General features: G+C 44.4%; 1 protein-coding gene across 3 annotated transcripts in view; it reads left to right on the forward strand.

Annotated features, from left to right (window-relative positions):
* The window catches only part of FGFR2 (fibroblast growth factor receptor 2), a 119861-nt gene that overhangs the window by 74110 nt on the left and 27210 nt on the right, over nucleotides 1-18541 (forward strand). For 2 of the 3 annotated variants that reach the window (XM_011930252.1, XM_011930250.1), the window contains 3 exons: nucleotides 3599-3789; nucleotides 6275-6419; nucleotides 8464-8660. In XM_011930252.1, coding sequence (XP_011785642.1) covers nucleotides 3599-3789; nucleotides 6275-6419; nucleotides 8464-8660 — 533 coding nt within the window. The remainder of the gene's footprint in view (nucleotides 1-3598; nucleotides 3790-6274; nucleotides 6420-8463; nucleotides 8661-18541) is intronic. The other variant, XM_011930251.1, reaches the window with a different exon arrangement.

The following is an 18541-nucleotide window of genomic DNA, read 5'->3' on the forward strand; positions in this document are numbered from 1 at the left end:
TTTCTAAGAATAGATATGTAGGCTTACTGTAAATATTTATCTTAAAACGTACCCACACTATACACACATGCATGTGCAAGTACAGAACTGGAAAATGGAGCCAGGGCATGAATTGATACCCAAAGTTCACATTTCTGTGTGAAGGAGTAAACCTTCTTACTATTTGCTAGGTGCATAGGAGCATAGTTTGTGACCTTGGCTGGCAGGATCTAGCCCAGAGGACAGCTTCCCCTAATGCTGTGAAGTCTCTTAGTAGGAGGCTTGGTGAGGAGAGAAGAGTGTGTGTCTGTTCGTGCGTGGACTTAACTCTGTCCTTCCCACATGGATGAGGCCAGCTGGGATTAAACCAGACCTTGGTCGCTGCCTGCTGTGGACAGGTCCCTGGGATGTCCAGCCAGCTGCCAGGTGTGACCAGGAGGCTTGCTGGGGCCCATCCCTGGGTCAGTGTACAAGCCAGAGAGCAAGGGTTTCACGTGACGTTTGAAGGGACCCAGCTTTGAAATTTTCTGCCCACAAACACCACAAGTCTTAACTTCTGGTTCTTTGCTCAGCCTACATGGGCAATATAGGAGCAAATGAATGATTTCTTTGCGGCTCCAATATCCTTATCTTTATAATGTGAAAACATAGATGTCTGTAAAGTGATGGGAGATTCTGGAATAAAATGTGCTAAGGGTAACCACTAGCACTTTTTCTTTCTTTTTAAAGACCAGCAACAGGCTTATGCAGTAAAATCAATTTGCACATGGTCTGGCTCTTGTCCAACAAATTCCACTAGATGATATTTTAATCTGAAAGGCCCAATACAGGAAGATGTAGATAGCTATCATTCTAATTTGCGATTTCCAGCCCAGTGCACGGGGAGTCTCAGGTACAGTACGGAGACATCCTTGGTGTGCTGAGCTGGCTGGGTTCTCCTCATTTCCCTCAGTTGTTTTTAACACTGGAGGTCAGGGTAGTGGTTCCCACACCTAGGGGAGGAAGAGAGGGAGGAGGCTGGTAAGTGCAGGCCTGTTGGGATGGAGTTGTGTTCTTGAATGGACACATGATTGTGTTTTGTGTGGCTTTTGACAGATCTGTGTAGGAAGGTTCCAGTAAATTTGTATGACAAGATCAGGTAGTAGTGTGGTGGTCTGGTGGTTATTTAATTCTTTTTATTTTATTTTATTGTTGCAAGAATGCTAAGCATGAGAACTACCATCGCAACTAAGTTTTTGTTTTTTCTTTTCTTTTTAAAGACAAGGTCTCACTTTATTGTCCAGACTGGAGTGCAATGGCATGATCGTGGCTCACTGCAGCCTCAACTTCCTGGGCTTAAGCCACTCTCTCACCTCAGTCCCAAGTACCTGGGACTACAGGCATGCACTACCATGCCTGGCTAAGTTTTTTAGTATTTGTAGAGATAGGGGTCTTGCTATGTTGCCTGGGCTGGTCTCACACTCCTGACCTCAAGCAATCCTTCTGCCTCGGCCTCCAAAGTGCTGGGATTATGCTCAAAGGCATGAGCTACTGCGCCTGGTCTTCAACTAAGTTTTAAGTGTACAATACATTGTTGAGTATAGCCACAATGCTGTGCAGCAGATCTCTAGAGCTTGTTCATCTTGCTTGACTGAAACTTTATGCCCCTTGATTGCAACTCACCATTTCCTTCCCTGTCCCAGCCCCTGGCAACCACTGTTCCACTCTTTTATTTTATGAATGTGATGAATTTAGATACCTCATATCAGTAGAGTCATGCAGTATCTGTCTTTCTGTGACTGTCCTGTTTCAGTTAGCATCATGGCTTCCATGATGTCACATATTGCACCATTTCCTTCTTCGTGGCTGAATAGTATTCCATTGTGTGTATAGCCACATTGTAAAAATTAATCCTTTGGCAGACATTTAGATTGATTCCATTTCTTGGCTATTGTTAATGGTGCTGCAATGAATATAGGAGTGCAGATCCTGATTTCAGTTCTTTTAGATAAATAGAGAAGTGGGATTGCAGGATCTTAGGGTAGTTCTGTTTTTAATTTTTTGAGGAACCTCCATATTGTTTTCCATGGTGGTGGCATCATTTTATATTCCCACCAACAGCATACGGGGGTTCCAGTGTCTCCACATCCTTGCTGACTCTTGTCTTTTTTTTTTTTTTCTTTCCTCCCATCCTGGCAGGCGTCATGTGATAGCTCCTTGTGGTTTTGATTTGCATTTCTCTAATGATTAGTGACACTGAGAAACTTTTCATCCACCTAGTGGCCATTTGTGTCTTGGAGACATGCACAGTTAAATCTGTAGGCCATTTTTCCATGGGTATTACTTAACACTCGAGGAGCCTCGTGTGTGGTTGCTAGTACACCTTGGCTTGATTGTCTCCGCAAAAGTTCTGCAGAGACCACCTCTTAGCTGGAGAGAAGCCTTTCCAGGCATGAGATGAGAGGGCGTATTCTTTGTTGAGAACGTGTTCTCGAGGGACAGAGAAGCAAGACAGGTGAAGCTAGGAAGTAATTTTGGGATACCGTCTCTGCTTTTATAGGGCAGACTAAAACATAGCCAGGAGTTGGAAACCAGCATCTCCTTATATTTCATTCAGTGTCATATTGGAATAAGCTAAGAAACATCTACTTGTGCATTTAGTACCTGGCATAAAGTAACACCTGATACTCATCAAAGAGCTAGATGGGTGAATAAAGAATGAAGGAATGGAGTGAATTCCACAATAAAGAGATGAATCCCATTATTAATCAAATCTGTTCATAACTTTGGGCTTTAGGTTTTAGTTTAATTTTTAAAACAAAGGTTGGAAGTCTTCTCAGAGCATCTTAGAAATGTATTGGAGCCGAGCGTGGTGGCTCACGGTCTGTAATCCCAGCAATTTGGGAGGCTGAGGTGGGTGGATTGCTTGAGCGTAGGAGTTTGAGACCAGCCTGGACAACATGATGAAATCCTATCTCTAGAAAAAATTTGAAAATCAGCTGGGCGTGGTGGTGGGTGCCTGTAGTCCCAGCTACTCAGGAGGCTGAGGTTGGAGAATCACCTGAACCTGGGAGGCCGAGGCTGCAGTGAGCCGTGATTATGCCACTGCACTCTAACCTGGGAAATGAAGTGAGACCCCGTCTCAGAAAAGAAAAAAATATATATATATTGGGAGACACGTGCCTATCGAAACCATTATTGGTAGTCAGAGTGTCCTTAAAGTTAGTCTTGTCATTTGCCTGTGATGTTAAGCTTGTGGTTGAGGTGAGTCTTTGAGATGATCTCAAATAGGATAAGTGAAGAAGCGTCCCCTCCCCTACCATTTGTCACTTGGATTGTCAAAGTGGAATCTCTTCCCTTATTCCTCAGGTGGCCATGGACAGCCGATAACCTGGGATGTAATAAGTTCTTTCTGAGATTTTCTAAATAAGTGTTCTTTGTACAAGGGTCGTGCTCCAGCAGTCTCCTTTGAAGTTGCTTCTGTTATTCATGGGGCCATGGTGTTATTTCAAAGGCGTCAGCCAGCAGGCTTGAGGCTTTTCTGGCATGAGTTCACTGACAGGCCTCTGGACAACACAGCTTATTTATTGGTCTCTCCTTCTCCCATCCCCACTCCTCCTTTCTTCCCTCTCTCCACCAGAGCGATCGCCTCACCGGCCCATCCTCCAGGCCGGACTGCCGGCAAATGCCTCCACAGTGGTTGGAGGAGACGTAGAGTTTGTCTGCAAGGTTTACAGTGATGCCCAGCCCCACATCCAATGGATCAAGCACGTGGAAAAGAACGGCAGTAAATACGGGCCCGACGGGCTGCCCTACCTCAAGGTTCTCAAGGTGAGGACTTTCTGAATCTAAAGGTACTCACAACTGGGGTCTCCTTCATGGGTCTGGCCACAGGTTCTTTGATTTCCTGTTGGAGTTGAGAGAGGATGATTCTCTGTTTTGACTAGCCAGCAGAGAGTGTGCCAAGGAATTAACAGATCGTTACGCTTGCTAGTAAAATTTCAGAAGGGAACTATGGAGTAGGGGAAGAACTACTAAACTAGGAGAGAGAATAGTTCAGCTATTTATCAGCCCTGAGATCACCGACATTTGGGCTTAGCAGCACATCTCTAAAAGTAGAGATCATGATACTGTCTCCCCGATAGGGCGGTTGTGCAGAATAAATGGGATGGAGTGGATGGAAAGAGCTTTGTAGGCTCAAGCCATTGTGCCAACGTTGATTGTTACTCTGATGTTGTTTTCTATTAATAGGACGTTAGGATCCAATTTTAGTAGCTACCTTTTAGAAACAATTTGGATTTTTTAAAAAACAAACAAACCCCTGACCTTTGAAATCCATTCACAGGTGATTTAGACAATAAACCCTAGGTCATGTTTCTGCACCAGTGAAATGTTGAACAAGGAAAATAAGTTTCCCTCCTTATTTCTTGTTTGCAAGCCCCCATTTTCATAGCATCTGCCTCTTTTTTAGATCTAGAATTTGCTTTTCAGGAGACTAAGGACAGGGGTAGCTAAACCTGTACAGCTGGCTCTTAGCTCGTTGCCTACCACGCCTCCCATGTCTAGTTGCTCATAGAGAATGAATGTCCTTAAGAACATTCTTCCAGTAGAACCATAGGTGACCCAAGTAAGAACTTTCAGCCAATGAGGTGTTCTCACCAGCTAACAATTCCAAGGATCAAAGGCAATGGAAAAAGATGACCAACCTGGGGACCCACCCGACCTATCCAGTTAGCTATCGGTCACACCCTCCTGCCCTTCTCTCCACCAGGTCTCTCCATTGTCCACCACTGGACTGATTTTGTTCTTTCAAAACCCACAGCCCTTTAATGCCGCTGTTTAGATGTAATGGAGTTTGTTTTCTTGCGGTGTGTTGGTGGTGGGACCATAGACAGTGCTAAGACCTTCCTGGTTGGCCGTTATATTGTTCTCCTGTGTCTGTTCTAGCACTCGGGGATAAATAGTTCCAATGCAGAAGTGCTGGCTCTGTTCAATGTGACCGAGGCGGATGCTGGGGAATATATATGTAAGGTCTCCAATTATATAGGGCAGGCCAACCAGTCTGCCTGGCTCACTGTCCTGCCAAAACAGCAAGGTAACAATGCTTTCATTTTTGTCTTTTTTTTACAAAGAAAGCTGGATATAGAAGCTGAAAAGACTTGGTGCTTTGGGAGACTGCAGGCAGCTTATAGGATAACTCTTGTGGCCTTGGTATATTTATAATAATCTTTCTTCGGTGATGCAGCTGGTGTGATGCCAGTAGCCATGGAAAAATGCCCACAACGTTCAAAGTGCTTGCTCCAATTTCTTCTAGAGATTAGCCTCCACCCCCACCCAGTTTTTAAGTTGCTCCTCTGGTTGGTCTTGTTTAGGCTGCATATTTCCCATCATTACTGCACATTAACACCATTTAAAACACACACCTCCATGCCTGTTTAATACGGGGCATTTGAGTATCAGCAGAGTGTGTCTCCTTCTACTGTAAGTTTTAGGGAAATATTGGCATGATGTAATTTGTTCAACAAAGCATCATTTCTTTGGGTGCATACCTGATCCTGATGAGATGCTGTTCTTGGCCTCGTTGCACCAAATTTGAGGGGAGTTTGTCTTACTGAATGAACGTCCCACTGGCCGCTACTAAAGGTGAAAGGTTGACTTTTTAAGTTTGTCATGACTCACATTCAAATATTTATTAATAAAAAGAAAAAAAGCCCAGTTTTTTTGGTTACCAAGATGATGCATGCTTCCATTTCTTTTTGTCAATGCTATGTAAGGCGAGATGGTTTTGCAGAAGTAAAAATAACCAGAGCCTGGTAACCAAGACAACCTTCCACCCCGATTGGTTCCCACAGGGCCAGGAGGATGGGTGAGGTGTCCATCTGAGCTTATGTGCAGTGTACTGTCTTAAAACACAGCAGTTTAGATAGAACTACCCTTTCCTCTTGGTGGGAGTCTGCAGCCAACAGGACCAGAACCAGCTTGGCCTTCTGGGCACCATACTTTTGGAAAACTACCCCTAAATGCAAACCAAAGCACAGGCCAAGAGAACGGACCTCTGTGGGTTGATTTTTTCCATGCATTTGATTGCGTGCATGTCTAGGAGGTGAAGCCGGTGTGGTGACGGGCCTGTGGAGGTGAGCTGGTCAGTGTTGCTCCGTGTCTCTCGGTTGTGGGCTTTGTGGATGGGCTGCAGTCGGAATCTCCCAGCGGCCAGCACCCCCCGAAGCCCCCGGTGCGACGCCTTGTGGTTCCACAGCCCCCTCCACAATCATTCCTGTGTCGTCTAGCCTTTTCTCTTGCTTCCCTTGTTTTCTAGGCCGCCGGTGTTAACACCACGGACAAAGAGATTGAGGTTCTCTATATTCGGAATGTAACTTTTGAGGACGCTGGGGAATATACGTGCTTGGCGGGTAATTCTATTGGGATATCCTTTCACTCTGCATGGTTGACAGTTCTGCCAGGTATATACTGCTCTTTCTCTCTGGGTTTTTTTCCCTTTTCTTGGTTGATTGCTATAAAATTAACACAGCTTCTGTTATCAGAAATGGCCCCTTTTATCCTTGCATAAAGATATAAAAAATGTTAAAAATTATCCCTCAGGGATAAGAAAACTGCCTTGGAAATTCACACACAGTGAGATCCCACACTCACATTTATGATCAAGGGAAATTTCACCCTTGAAACCTGAAGGGATCTCCTATTTTTAGTGAGTCATTGAGCCCATGTATACATGAGCCCATCCCCCTTTCTCTTAAGGAAGAAGTTGAAATTACTTTGTAAAATTCAAAGTAATTTATTCTCACTTCAAATTCCATTTTGCTAAAATCCTGTGTGTGTTTTTATTGCTTTCATCCCACTCTGTATTTTTAACGAGATGTAAATAGAGGGGTGTGTATGGAGGAGCGCGGGGAGCGGCACCTCTGAATGTCAGGTGCACAGAAGCAGTGCGTTGCCTACATTGGGGATCGGTGGCTTGCTGCATGTTGCGATAGAATGGACTTTCAGTTCGCTTTCATTGCAAAGCATGCTCCTGCCATCTTGGGCTTGATGTTATTTCTGCCTCACAGAGAAATAAACATCACTGCAGCCCTGTTGCCTAAACATTGCTGCTGTCTGAATCTTTAACCGACATCTCTCTTCTAGTGAAACTTTCTTGATGTTAAACACTGTCCTCTCTGATGCATCTGCCTCTTTGTCATTTCCTTTGTGAAACTGCAGAGACTGCGGTTTGCTAGCTTATGATGTTCCACTCCAGTTATTAATTCCTTGTTTTTAGAGTACAGTGCCTACCTGCATGCTTATTTTACATCTAGTAAAAATAAAATAGATTGTTTCATTTTTGTGCTGTTGCTGCTGAGAGTTTTGACTATCTTGCAAGTATTTTTCTGATTAAAATATATAAGCTTTCGATAATACCATTGCATCCGTTTTTCCTTTTGTTGCGAATCTGCTCTGTGAATATTTGCTTTGAAACAAAGAGACATCTCTTATGTTGAAACTTGCTTTTATTTGCAGTACTGCATTCTGTGGTGCCTAACTGGCACTTCTTAACCAGTTTGCCTGACGGTGCTAGCACTTAACTAAGAATGCAGTTTGAGAAAAACACTGTTTGGAAATACACTGCTTGTAGATGGATCATCGAGGACTAGAAAGAAGGCAGACGTTGGAAGTTGATATAAAAATGTGCTAAATTAAGTAATTATATGCATACTCACACATAATACCTTTATGTTTTTTCTTTAAGAGAAAAACTGTAGTGACATAACAGTATAACCAGATATGTATAAACTTAAAAGGTTATTAAGGAATATTATAAGCTTTATGTGTTATGGATCTAATGGTGCTATATTATAAGCAATTCAGTCTGTGTATTTAATGCATTGGTTTGTTTATGGACTGGATGGTATTAAGGAATTCACCACAACTTTTTCGGACCAGCCTACTAGATGAACATCAGTTTCATATGGAATTGTGTTCATCCGGGTTAAATTATCCTGTGGAGTCTTCCTTTGGAAGAGCCTACCCATGTAAGACTGGAGCATTGTCACTGTCTCCTTAGAAACAAAAGTGGGCATCACTGATATTTCAGAATTTTGTATTTGGTTTGTATTCACAGACCATCATGAAAGATAATCCGTTCACCGTGGGTACAGTTGGTCGTCCTCCGCTCAAATGTCTCACAGAATGTGGCCTCGTAGCCTGCCCTGTGCAACTGGGTGTCAGCCACTCACTGGACTGCGGATGCCCACTGAGGCTAGAGACAGTGACTACCCGGGTCCTGGTGGTCAAATGATGAACCCCCTGGTTATTCATTTTCATTTGGGAGGGGCACTTGGCAGGCCTATGGCCCATGCCATTCTGCAGGATTGAGTTTTTGGGAAGCCCACCTTATCTTGAGAATGGTCATCACCTTTTGGTTCCTTTGGTTGTGCTATGATGCATCAGTCTCGTGTGCTAACTCTGTGGCCTGCTTATCTGTTCCTCCTCCTGTGATCTGCAATTTAGCTCCTGGAAGAGAAAAGGAGATTACAGCTTCCCCAGACTACCTGGAGATAGCCATTTACTGCATAGGGGTCTTCTTAATCGCCTGTATGGTGGTAACAGTCATCCTGTGCCGAATGAAGAACACGACCAAGAAGCCAGACTTTAGCAGCCAGCCAGCTGTGCACAAGCTGACCAAGCGCATCCCCCTGCGGAGACAGGTAACAGAAAGTAGATAAAGAGTTTAAAGAAATTTACTCCTCCTCCATGACCCAGCCAGCTTGTGGATCTTTTGCTCTGCTTTGATGCCATCGACTTCTGTGAGCTTCCATGTGCGAGTGATTCTGGTGTGATGCTTGGTGGTCACCCAGTTAGTGTTTGGAGCTTGGAGAGTCTACTCATAGTGCGTCGCTTGGATCAATGGGGTCCAGTTCCAAGGGCAAGAAAGGACAATAGTGTCAGAATCAGAAAACTAATCAGCAGGACTGGAAATAACTGGAGGCAAATCCCCCCCTGTGTGTTTGATCAGACTCAAGTACAGCGGTCTCTTCGAAGCCTTAGCCACATTGGTCTCCTGTGATCTAATACCTTTTTTAAGATAAGCGTGAACATTCGCTTGGGACTTACACCACTAATAGGAAAGAGACTCTAAGTTCTCTGATTTGTTTTTTAAAGTCAAGATCAGAATCTTATGCCCTGGGGGTGTGTCTGGACTGTTTGATTTAAACTGGTGCACAATAACTTTCTACACTGAATTTTGGCTTAACCTCTTTGCAACTTACAATAGGATTGTATGCATCTATTATGTTTCATTATTAGTAGTTCACAGGTGTGGCGGAGATTTATTGGTAGAATATTTGTAAGGAACCCGCAACAGATTGTTTTTAATCCCCAACTTGGTCTTTGGTGGTTGCTTTTGGCTTGTGTGTGCCTCCTGACTGGTTTAATTTTGCTCTGGGGGAGATGGGGCAAGATGGAGCCTCTGCTATAAACCAAAGCCCTGCATGGGTAGGTGGGACAGGAAGTTCTTCAGGTCTTTTCTGTTTGTTCACAGAGATGGAAGCGGAAGGCAGATGTAGATGTAGAATGTTTACAAAAGCATTTGAAACTTGGTTCTGATAAAGGCTTTTTTTGAAATAGCAAGTAAAACAGCAAACTCATTGGCTCTATTTCAGTGTGTATTTTAGTAAAATTTACAGGGTACTTGTTAAAATTTCAGATTCCTTTGTCTCAGCCCCAGAGATTCTTGTTTAGTCATCTTGGATAGGGCCAGGAATCTGCATTTTATTACAAGCCCTATGGTGATTTTAGAATGCACTTTGAGAAACTCCAGGTTAATCCCGGGCATGCCTCTCCAGGGACTTTAGGTAGGAATGACATTTTCTGGACACGGCATTAGGAAGGATTAGGAACCAGTTGGTCAGCAGTGGTTTTGGCACGGGTCTGGCTGTTCACAACCCAGCTCCAAACTCCCGGCTGAATGGGTCCTTGTTAACGTCTCTGAAGCCATGTTGCAAGCAGGTCTGTCTTTGTGGAGGCGGAGGATAGAATTTAAAGTGTGTGTCAAGTGTAGGCGAATGACCAAATTGTGTTGAGAGCAGGAAAAAAGGAGCCTATTGGGTCACTTCTGCCACCAAGAGTTGTCATTTTGAGTGACATGATTATCTTTCTTGGGGCCAGGAAAGCAAAGATGGGGCCAGTTGGCCAGCCAGTTTCTAGGAGAGTCCAGTCCTGAGATAACTCTTACATGGTTTCTATTATTTTTTTTTCTAATAGGGAAAAATACTAACTTCTGGAGGCAACTTGTAATTTGGCATAGCTAGGCCACTGCCCTGTAATTATCTCATCATCTTTTTTTCTGCAACTGTTACAATGCTTTTCTTTTTACTTAATATAAAAGGGTAAGAGGCCCTTAAAATCCCCCTGACTCAGCCACGGTCATTGTGTTTTCTTTCCCCAGTGCTAGGTGGCTTTTCATCACTGTCCATCTAAGAATACAGTTTGAGGAAAATAATATTTGGAAATGTACTGCTTGTAGATGGATCCTTGAGGACTAAGAAGAGGGCAGACATTGGAAGTTGACATAAGAATGTTCTAAATTAAGTAATTATGTGTATACTCACATGCAATGTCATTTATATTTTTTCTTTAAGAGAATTCAGCCTGGCCGGGCGTGGTGGCTCATGCCTGTAATCCCAGCACTTTGGGAGGCCGAGGTGGGTGGATCACCCAAGGTCAGGAGTTCGAGACCATCCAGCCTGACTAGCATGGTGAAACCTCGTCTCTACTAAAAATTCACAAATTAGTTGGGTGTGGTTGTGCACGCCTGTAGTCCCAGCTACTTGGGAGGCTGAGGCGGGAGAATCACTTGAACCCAGGAGGTGGAGGTTGCAGTGAGCCAAGATTACGCCATTGCACTCCAGCCTGGGCAACAAGAGTGAAACTCCGTCTTTAAAAAAAAAAAAAAAAAAGAGAGAGAGAATTCAGCCTAAGTTGGTCCTTTTTCCTATCCTCCCTGTGTTACCAGAGGGAACATCAGAGTTCCTTCCTCTTTTTCTTCCCTGCTTCCTTTTATTGATTCATCATAATTTACTAAGTGCTGGGTATAAACCAGGTTACATGTAAGACACAGCCTGTCAGATTCACCAGTGGTTCCAAGGTTATGTGGTGGTAAATGCCTGTAATCCTAGCTCCACAGGAGGCTGAGGCGGGAGGATCCTTTGAATCCAGGAGTTCAAGACCAGCCTGAGCAACACAGCGAGACCCCCAACTCAAAAAAACAAAACAAACAAACAAAAACCCAAAGTGGAAAAAAAAGAAAAGAAAATGTAATTGCCTTGTATTCAGTAGGGCCAAGGAGTATAACAGAAGCAGAAAAAATGGGGCAAATGCCGGTTCCCTGGAAAAATACATCTGCGTGAGATTAATTTATTTGGGGGAATGTTGACACACCTCAGCTCCTTCTACATGTCCAGGTGGGGTACATTGTTGGATCTTCACAAAGAATGTTTCATCAGTAAGCATGGCCCCTTTGGTAGAGAAAGAGATGCTTATCGAGTATCTGGATCAAAGAGAGTTATTGGACTGGAGCTGGAATGAAAAGCCCCAGAAAGGCCTGCAGATATGTTGATGACAGAGCAAATACCACAGGGATGCCGAGCATGCCTTTACCTGGCGACAGGTGAGCCTCTAATCAGATGTGTCAAGGATGGGTTGTTTCTAGGCATTTATGAGGCTACTTTTTATTCTGTGTTGGCCAGCCTCTTCTAGGACACAGGGATCACTAAGTGTCTGCATGGCCCTGACTCTTTCCCTCTCCAACACCCATACACACACAGCATCTCACTCACGGCCTTCAGTCCATCCTTGTTCTCTTCTGAGAACAAGAAAAGTTGGGTTTTTGTTTCTCCTGTGAGTTTTTCCTTCTTGGCATGTATTAATTTGCACTAGACTTACTGGTGTAACACAGACGTTTCAGTGTATGTTATTTTTTTGAGCAAAAATATTTTTTTTCTGGTACCAAAGAAGAAATTCTTTGCAATAATTTCCTAGTAAGCGTGAGTTTTTTGAGACTTTGTATGCACATGGCTTGAAGAAGGAGAAGCAGCTTTTGGGTGGTGGGAGGCAGATGGCAGGTGGCATCTCTCCGTCCTTTGATGGAGGCTCATGTCACAGTGTCAAGGCTTGGGCACCACCCCAGACGCTGCTCACCCACTCCCACTCCTCTGGTGCCCAGCGAGTTAAATGAGACCAACAACAGCCAGCCCAGAGAGGGGCATCTTTGTGAGCGTGTTGGTTCTTGTACAGGTCTGCTGGACAGCCAGTGGCCAGTGTGAAGCAGCCTTTGTGAGTTAAAGTGGGCAGCATCACTTTCTGTGTTTTCCACAAATAATTGGATGGTGGGGGAGGGTGTAGGGGTGGGTGGAAGGTGGAGGATGCAGTGCAGGGGAAACTGAGGATGCCTGTTTAGGAGACGTGCAGTGTTGCTGAGTTTGCTGAATCAGTTTTACATTGAGCACATCAGTTTCTTTCTCTGGGGCTTGAAGCTTCCATAGGGTAGGATGGAGATTTAACTGTCTTGTGGTTGGCTCCGTCCAGATAAATTCATCTCCTACACAGCTTATACCCTCTCTCACTGCCGTCAGTGTGGTACAAGAGGCTGCAGGGAATTTTTTTTTTTTTTTTCAGACAGTTTCACCTTCTCAGCTGCTGATATAGGTAGGCTGAAAACCAGAGAAAAATCAAGAGCAGGCCAGGCGCCGTGGCTCATGCCCGTAATCTGAGCACTTTGGGAGACCAAGACAGGCAGATCACCTGCGGTCAGGAGTTCTAGACCAGCCTGGCCAACATGTAGTGAAACCCTGTCTCCACTAAAAAATACAAAAATTAGCTGGGCGTAGTGATGCATGCCTGTAATCTCAGCTACTTGGGAAACTGAGGCAGGAGACTAGCTAGAACCCAGAAGGTAGAGGTTGCAGTGAGCTGAGATCGCGCCACTGCCCTCCAGCCTTGGCGACAGACAGAGTGATACTCTGTCTCACACACACAATAAAAAAATACAATAAAATAAAGTAAAATAAAATGAATCAAGGGCAGTGAAGGCCACCTTTTGTAACAATACTTTTAAGGCAAATGGCATGTTCCTGGGAACGTTAGGAATAGGACCGAGATGAAGGGGGAGGAGTGGAGCGGGTGTCTTGGGGGAGGAGTGTGAGACTCAGTAGCCAGTTCTCAGGTCCAGTGTAGTGATCCTCAAACATGCCCAGTTCCGAGAAGAGGGATGGATGTTCTACTCCTGGAAGCTCGTTTACTGCCTGGCAGCTGAGCATCATGATCTGGGAATTTTCTTTGTATTTTGGTAAATCAGGTGGTCTAAACCTCACTGGCTCCAGAAAACATCTGGGTAATTAGAGTGGTCACAGATGACTTAGCTGGAATCTGCCCTTTCATGTGGGCACCTCGCCTTCCCTGCCCTTATTTCACTGTTCCCTTTTCTCCTCTCTCAGCCTCCAAAGGACACAACAGTTTGCCCAAAATCTGACCTGGATCTTGGCTGATGCGATCTCTTGAGCAGAGCCAGCGCATCTGGGGCTGGTGCGTCATGGTTCTGATAGGTTTACTCACAGAGTCCCAGGGAAGGGCCTGTGGGAGGCAGAGACTCGCTACGGGAGAAAAGTGAGTGTCTGATAAACTGCCTTGCCTAATTACCTAAATTTTGTTATGGAGGAATTAAAAATGCAACTTCAGAAGCCTTTGAAGCTTTATCTCAGGCACCCAGCTTGCAGGGGTGAAAGCATTTTGTTTGGCCATAGGGGAGTGGTGGGCAAGGCTTGTATTAGAGCAGAAGTATGTTAATACCGGCCTTGTGTGCTGGTGGGGAAAGGTGGTTTATAGCCTAAGACTCAAAGGGCCTGTTTGGCAGGCTGTGGTCCAAGTGTGTTTGTCAGTCCTGGGGAATAAACAAACAAGTATTAATTCATCTCTTCTCCCCTGGAACATCTTCGCTTCTGCTTGCTCTGTGCTCTAAGAAGTCCCCTCTAGATGGTAAATTTAATTCACTATAAAAAGATAACACTGTTAGACCGGGCCTAGTGGCCCACACCTGGCATCCCAGCACTTTGGAAGGCTAACGTAGGTGGATCACCTGAGGTCAGGAGTTCAAGACCAGCCTGATCAGTGTGACGAAACCATTTCTCTACTAAAAATACAGAATTAGCCAGGCGTGGTGGTACATGCCTGTAATCCCAGCTACTTGGGACACTGAGGCAGGAGAATCGCTTGAACCTGGGAGGTGGAGGTTGCAGTGAGCAAAGATCATGCCATTGCACTCCAGCCTGGGTAATAAGAGTGAAACTCTATCTCAAAAAAAAAAAAAAAAAAAAAGATAACACTGTTTCTTGGTGGCCCTTTAAAAAGAAAGAAAAAAAAAACCCACTTCCTCACTTAATCTCCCGTATGTACTATGGAAATGTACGAAAAGCGCATTTACTTAAAAGCTTGACTTATGGCATATGCTAGAGAGATTCCGGAAAGTGAGGAAATGGAATTGGAGTCTGTGAAAATACATACTTAAAAAAAAAAATGCCTGCCAAGATTCGGGAGTGGGAAAACAGTTTACTAGAGTGTTCATGTTGATTGTTTATAAGTAACTCACTTTATCACTAACAAGGGAATATATTAAAATTGGTTAGGAAGGAATCTCCAGAATTGAAGTTTCTAGGTAGGAAGTGAAGAATAAGGAAGATTATGATTTTGTGCAAAAGAAAAGAAAGATAATTTAATAGTATTAAAGAAATAGAAGGATTTCAAAGATGAGCAGTGGGAATTATCTGAGGGTCCTGATTCAGAGCAAAGAAACCCAGTAAAACATGGAGTCCCAAGAGGGAATGGCCTGCCCGGGATCGGGCCAAGCCCCCAACGCAGACTCGTTCTTGGAGTCGAAGGGAATGAAGAGAAAGCCAGCCATATTTTATAGTCCCAGAGGGGATTTTAAAAGCATAGTAAAAATGCATGGAGGTAAAATTAAGATATAGTAGACAGAGCAATCAAATTCTGTAGTTTCTTAGACTTTCCCATTTTCTTACCTTTCCCCCGCCGCCTTCGTGTTTTTATACAAGTATTTTCCAGGTTTGTACATTTAATCTGAATCTCCATACCTCATCTGAACAAAATTCCCATAAATCATCCTTCCTGGAAACCTCATTTTTTAAAATTCTAATAATGGTGACAGTAAAGTTGGTAAAGGTTTTCTTATTTATGTATTTATTTTTAGGCTTTCCATTTGGAAAGCTGTCACATGAAAATCTTGTTGAGACCGTCTGTTTGGGGGATGGTGTCGATACATGTGAACTTTTGCCAGGGGTTTGTGGATGCAGATTCCTTTGGGGTCATGGGTGAGCCGTAGAGTGGTGAACTTCAGACTGAATGTTAAATTTTTCTCTTCTGAGGTAACCCCTAAGCCATGTTTATCATTAGGACCCTCTTACTGTCCAGTTTTTCTCCTGCCCTGAGATGATTCCCTGACTCCTGGATTCTTCATCTCCTGCTTGCTAGTACCCCGGCCCATCCAGCAGTGAGCAGAGGACCTCATTTAGCAAATCAAGCGTGCCCAGTTCTGCAGTCAACCCTTAATATCACTGCATTATCTTCCTGGTCGCACACAGTTTGACATTACAGTCATCCCTGGTATGTGTTGGGGAATGGTTCTAGCAACCCCGAATACACCCAAATCTGTGGATGCCCAAGATCTTTATGTAAAATGGTGTAGTATTTGCATATAAACTGTGTATCTCCTCTCGTATACTTAAGTCATTTCTAGTCATACCTGTAACAACTAATACGCTGTAAATGCTATGTAAATAGTTGTTATACTGTATTGTTTTTTATTTATATTTTAAAATTGTTGTTTTGTTATTTTTTATTCTCTTTCAAATATTTTTGATCTGTGATTGGTTGAAGCCATGAACGCAGAACCCACAGATACGGAGGACTAACGGTATCTTACACTCAAAACCACCCTAGGCTCCCAACGCTCCAGTTATCCAGAGAGAAGTGCCATCATCTGTTCTCTTAGATCTGGGCAGCAAATCATTCTAAAGGGACTAAGAGAAAATATTGCAGCGTTGGTAGCAGACATTAACTGAGCTCTTAGTGCCAGGCCTAGCACTAAGCACTTCATCCGTTTTTCTCCCGCCTCGTTTTGTTGTCACATTAATGCTGTGCTGTTGGACCTGCTCCTGTCTCCCTTTTTTTTTTTTTTTTTGAGATGGGGTCTTGCTCTGTTGCCCAGGCAGCAGTGCAGTGACACCACCTTGGCTCACCACAACCTATGCCTCCCAGGTTCAAGCAGTTCTCCTGCTTCAGCCTCCCCAGTAGCTGGGATTACAGGCACACACGACCACGCCCTGCTAACTTTTCTATTTTTTGTAGAGATGGGGTTTCACCGTGTTGGGTCAGGCTGGTCTCGAACTCCTGACCTCAAAAGATCTGCCTGCCTTGGCTTCCCAAAGTGCCGGGATTACAGGTGTGAGACACTGTGCCCAGCCGCCCAGCCCCTGTCTCGTTTTAAACAGATGAGGAAACCCAGGCCTAGAAAGGTTAAGTGATTGCCCAAAGCTCACGCAGTGAGTGAGTGCTGAAATGGGACTGGGACCCTGGCAATCTGACTGCACGGTCCCATGCTGTTGCAGTTGGTCAGGATGCAGCCTGCCTGATGCGGGGTCTCATGTTGTGAATGATGAGCACAGAAAAGGCAGCAACGGGATTGGCTGCTGCCTACATGGAAGGATGCAGAGATGCCACAAAACCTAGCCTGGTAGCAGAAGGAGGGGCCGAAAGCAGCAATCTTGTAACTTCACTCATTTTAAAAGTCAGCATATTTCAAGCATATGCCCTTCGTTTTCTTTTCCCTTGTTCATGCCTCAGCTCAGATCCTTATTATTCTAAAAAATATTTTTGTTAAATAAAGTACTTCTTCTAGAACATAAAAGAATTACATATACAAGGTAATAAAATCCAAATGGTCTAGAAAGTTCTGAAATAAAATGTATTTTCTACTCCCTCTCTCAACTCCTAATCTCTCTCCCCAAAGGTGGTCACTGCTAAGTCTCTTATATATCCTTCCAGAAACTTTTAAGTACCCTTGTTCTCACACCTCGCTGTGAGACAGCTGCCTTTCCCACATCCTATTCTGTAAGCCTCACTGATGAGAGCGGTGGTTTTCAGGGAGGAGTCACAGAAGCCTAGCCATGCCTCTGCCTGCTGGGTGTTAACGTCATCCAGGACTACGGTCCTCAGCAATTGCTTAATCGGTTCCCACTCCTCTATTGATTGCAGCTTCCACTATGTACCCTGTAGTGGAATCCTGGAAACATATCCGGTGATGAGGGGCTACGCTGCAGGCCATGCAGAGAGTGTTCTGGCTGCACAACCCGCCAGACCCTGGCCATTTGTGGAAATTGTCACATTGCTAGGCTGCTTTTTTTTTCTCTGAGACAGAATCTTGCTCTGTTGCCCATGCTGGAGTGCTGGGGCACAATCTTGGCTCACTGCAACCTCTGCCTCCTGGGTTCAAGCGATTCTCCTGCCTCAGCCTCCTGAGTAGCTGGGATTACAGGTGCCCACCACCACACCTGACTCATTTTTTAAATTTTTAGTAGAGATAGGGTTTCAGCATGTTGGCCAGACTGGTCTCAAACTCCGGACCTCAAGTGATCTGCCTGCTTCAGCCTCTCAAAGTGCTGAGATTACGGGTGTGAGCCACTGCGCCTGGCTGGCCGGTTCTTACTAGTTTGGCTAGAGCTTCTTGCCCATAATATCCTCAAGCATAAGTTCCCCCTGCAATGAGCGGCGATTTTTGCCTGTTCCTGGGGAAGAACTTTCAGAAGACCTTCTTATTCTTGAAAACACCTGCGTACTTAAGCATCCACATCTCATGGCCCTGATGCAGAATGAATTAAGAGGACAGAAAGATTTGGGGAAGCATCATTGGCCGTTACAGCCGCTCCTGAACCTTTCTGAGCTCTGTAGATGGAGCTTGAGATGTTCCTGTGGACCAGTGCAAACTGGAAGTCTTGATGTTCTCTGAAAGTTCCTGGCTTCTGAGGCGTCCTGCAGACGAGGTCAGCTCGCTACAGTGAGGTTGGATACCACATGGCGGGGACTTTAAAGTTGTCTGTTTCACCCAGGGTGGGGTTCGTGCCTAGTCTGTGACCTCAGTGGGGGGCAGGACGGATTCCATAGGAGCACCCACATTTACCTTCTCGTCTTTTCCCGCTTGCTTCTGCCATTTGCTTGTGCAACCCAGACACTTGGGTGTGAGGGTCTCAGCTCCATAGTTAATGATTCTTTACTTCCCTCTTTTAAAACATTTTTACCATACAGTGAATAAATGTTGCTCATACTATCTGCATAATGAAGTTTAGGAATCACTGCCCCCTGCCAAAAGATTGAACGGAAGGCTCAGAAAGTGCTCATTATCTTTTAAAAGACAATAGGAATTCTGTGTGAAAAATGGCCCACTTTTTTATTTTAATATTGAAAACAGCTTCCTAATCCTAAAATGATTTTTTTCCCCTAATCCATTCTTGGGCATCTTCTTGAG

This window comes from Colobus angolensis, unplaced genomic scaffold, assembly GCF_000951035.1.
Source record: "Colobus angolensis palliatus isolate OR3802 unplaced genomic scaffold, Cang.pa_1.0 Scaffold85, whole genome shotgun sequence".
Taxonomy (NCBI): Eukaryota; Metazoa; Chordata; class Mammalia; order Primates; family Cercopithecidae; genus Colobus; species Colobus angolensis.